This window comes from Sinocyclocheilus rhinocerous, unplaced genomic scaffold, assembly GCF_001515625.1.
Source record: "Sinocyclocheilus rhinocerous isolate Xijiao unplaced genomic scaffold, SAMN03320098_v1.1 scaffold2043, whole genome shotgun sequence".
Lineage (NCBI taxonomy): Eukaryota > Metazoa > Chordata > Actinopteri > Cypriniformes > Cyprinidae > Sinocyclocheilus > Sinocyclocheilus rhinocerous.
This window is the reverse complement of record NW_015652169.1, coordinates 153,061-156,306: the sequence shown is the minus strand read 5'-3', so window position 1 is coordinate 156,306 and position 3,246 is coordinate 153,061. Positions and strand designations below refer to the sequence as shown.

Here is a 3,246-nt window from a genome sequence, read left to right as displayed (position 1 = left end):
GACGCACACCCATACGCCGTAGCCTGACGTGCACCTCTCCAAAAATCTAACAGCGCGTCAATTCTGAAAATAGCAACATGATCGGTGATATAGTATGCGTTCATATGTGTTAAGGGCTAGATTTCCGCTGGAGGAAACAGCTGTGGTGTGATGATGGGTGAACGCAGCGAAAACTTTACAGTAGATGGGAAACCGATTGCTCCCTCGTGACCTTTTGTAAACTGTATTTATGACAAAGAACTGCACAGATACAGATATTATAACAATCTATCGATAAACACACACTTTGTGTCCTATGTTTGAGCCCGGTCGCGCTGCGCCGCCGCGGTCTGCGGAATTGAAGAGCGCGCTGAAAGACGGGGAGGAGACGAAAAGTCTGCCGCGGTTTTCATATGAAATTTAAAGAGGACTGACTCTGAGGCGATCATGAATTTGTGTAGAGTTTATGGAGCTAATCGCTATGGCCCAGCTAAAAATGGCCTAGCGACGCCCATGCGTCTTATTGTCCATTTCAGAGAACCAGGACAAATATTTCAATCGATCGCTCGGGCATTTAAGTGGCACCGAAATCTGCGTTCTGATTCGGTTCTAGTACATACCGGTTACATAGGTACGTTACCCAACCCTAGGAATGATTAAATTATATATAGGCCTATAACAAAATCTTTTTAAAACAAGTGTTTATATTTAAATAAATAGAGGCCTAGCCTCAGATCTTACCCTGAAGGATAGTGAAATTCGTGATGAGCTGCGAGTGTTTGCTGTCGACCAGTTTCATTTCCTCCATGACTATGGAGAGGCTGCTGACTTCTTTGTCGAGCCTAGCGGTGAGTTCTTCCTGTTGGGTTTTGAGCTCTGTGTTGTCGGCTCTGGTTTCTGCCACACTGCTGTTCAGCCCCAGCAGCAGGTCCGAATGCTGGGCCACTGTCTCGGAGCAGGTGCGAAGACCATTCAGATCCACGCTGATCACTCCGAGCAGCTGCGTGGTGAAGCTTACATTCCCCGTTATGCGGTCCATTTCCGCCTCGTTGCGGTCAAGATGTGCCTCTAGTGCATCAAACTTCAAGGAGGTTGAATTGTCGTGGTCTCGCTGCTGGTCCATGAGCTCACGGATGCTCTGTTCGTGGCTGTCGGCGATGCCCGAGGCATTCTGCACCTGCTCTGAGACTGAGTTCAGCTGAGAGGTCATGTCCTCCAGAGCATCACTGTTAGAGCGAGTCAGCACAGAATTGTTAGCAGCTAAGGCCTGAAGGTTCTGGACCTTCTCCCTCAGCCAGTCAGCATCCGCTTTGGTCTGCCTAGCCACCTGCTGAAGGCTCTGATAGTCATTCTTAAGCTTCTGGACAGCCTGGCTAGTGTCCTCCACCGACCTCTGGAGAGAGCTGATGAGGTTCCTCTGCTGGGTCTGAGTGAAGTTCAGAGTGCTGATGCTGTGGGTGTTTCGGCCCTGTTCGCTCGTCTGCACCTGAAGGTCCATCTGGAGCCGAGACGTGTCTGTCTTTAGTCCGTCAATCAAGCCGCTGTATGAGTTTAAGGTGCGGTTTACTTTGCTAATGACATTGGCATTGCTCTCCAACAGATCTCGCAGTGAGTGATGTCCGCTCTGCATGTCCTCGCCGGCTAGCTGTAGCTCATCAAAAAAAAAAAAAAAAAAAAGGAATTTAGTCAGTGATGTATAAGACTGTCCATTATAAATATTTAATGATTAATTTAATTTAATATTTAATGGCTCATATTTGATGACTTGCAATCATTAAGTCCTTACACCAATAATTTCAACCCAAAACAATACATTTGTGTATATACATTTGTGTATATACATATATATATATTATTATTATTATATATAAATAATAATAATAATTATTAATTCTATTATTAATTCATAATCATTAAGTTTTTGGAAAGTCACACCTGGTATTGTACTACCTTTACTAAAAAGTGTCATATAAGGCCCAACAATATGACTTTTCCAGATAACACAGTTTTTCAAATATAAACAGCAAAACAGTTTTGTTAAAAATGAATGAAAAATGAAAAAAAGGTTTTATTTTCAACAATTTCACTCTGTTATTGAAGCTAATAAACTTAGTTAATAGTTAATGAACTTTTTTCTTCATTATGATATTAGGGGAGTTGTATCATTACCATCCTTTTAGACAAAATATCTAAATTAATTGTACTTCAGAAATTAAAAACATGTAAAAAACTAATAAAAACAAACAAACAAACATATACATATATATGCATGCGTGTCTTTTAGTACACAAAATTACTGGTGTAAGGACAATAAGCTTTTTGGCAAATGCATGACAGAAATGTTTGCACTGGACTATGTTCTTATTAGGGTTTCCGTGGGTCCTTAAACATCTTCAGTTAAATTGTTTACATTTAAGGCCATGCAAACTCTTAAATGGTACAAAAAGTCTAAATTATAAGAGGTCTTTGGGGACGGAAAGACAAGAATTGCTATATGGATTAATATGACGATTAAACTTCAGAAGGCTATGATTTCACTGAATAAAGTTGAGCGCTGCACGTCAGTTTTGTGTACTGCGGTTACCGGGGAAACCACTATATGCGCAGTTCCGAAAGCGAAACCTGCTGGCAGAGAACGAATGAGCTTTTTCAATAAGCCCGTCTGCTATTTTTGCTACATATTTTTAAATGTGAACCAGTGGATCGACAAAAAGCTAATGCATTATAAAAATCTAAACAATTAAGACACTAAGATATATTTATATGTTATTTAATATAATAATTAATTGATAATAATTGTTTAAATTAATATAATAATTGATACTTTTGACTAAGGTCTTAAATTTGATTTTAAAAATCCTGGTACCATTTAGAATACTTTTTTTTTTTTAATTAAGCCCTTTTTAACTGTCCTTTTAGGTTGTTTTGAGAATGTTCTGTAGGCTACTAATAAAAAAAGGACCTCTGTATATTTGTTTGTTGCAAATTTACAGACAATGCAATTGAAATGTTTACATTGGCTTGTCGGGGTAATATTTCTGTCCACTGACAACAAAGTTTTCCTTCTGAATTAGCATAACTGCACAAGTTTTATACTTAAAATCTTTAAAAACAAATGACATTAGTTATAATTTAATTTCCTTCAATAAAAAGGAAATTGAGTAAGACGGTGTAAAAGGTGTGTGGACGTGGATTAGTAATCTGGCCCCTTGGTATAAAAGAGAAAAAAATGCTGGCCCTCGTCACTATCAAAGTTGCCCATCCCTG

General features: G+C 39.2%; 1 protein-coding gene across 1 annotated transcript in view; it reads right to left on the bottom strand.

Moving 5' to 3' along the window:
• LOC107713963 (collectin sub-family member 12) overlaps nucleotides 1–3,246 on the bottom strand; it is a 36,290-nt gene that overhangs the window by 6,546 nt on the left and 26,498 nt on the right. The window contains exons 5-6 of the mRNA XM_016519636.1: nucleotides 1,915–1,934; nucleotides 721–1,630 (exon numbers count right to left, since the gene is read on the bottom strand). Coding sequence (XP_016375122.1) covers nucleotides 721–1,630; nucleotides 1,915–1,934 — 930 coding nt within the window. The remainder of the gene's footprint in view (nucleotides 1–720; nucleotides 1,631–1,914; nucleotides 1,935–3,246) is intronic.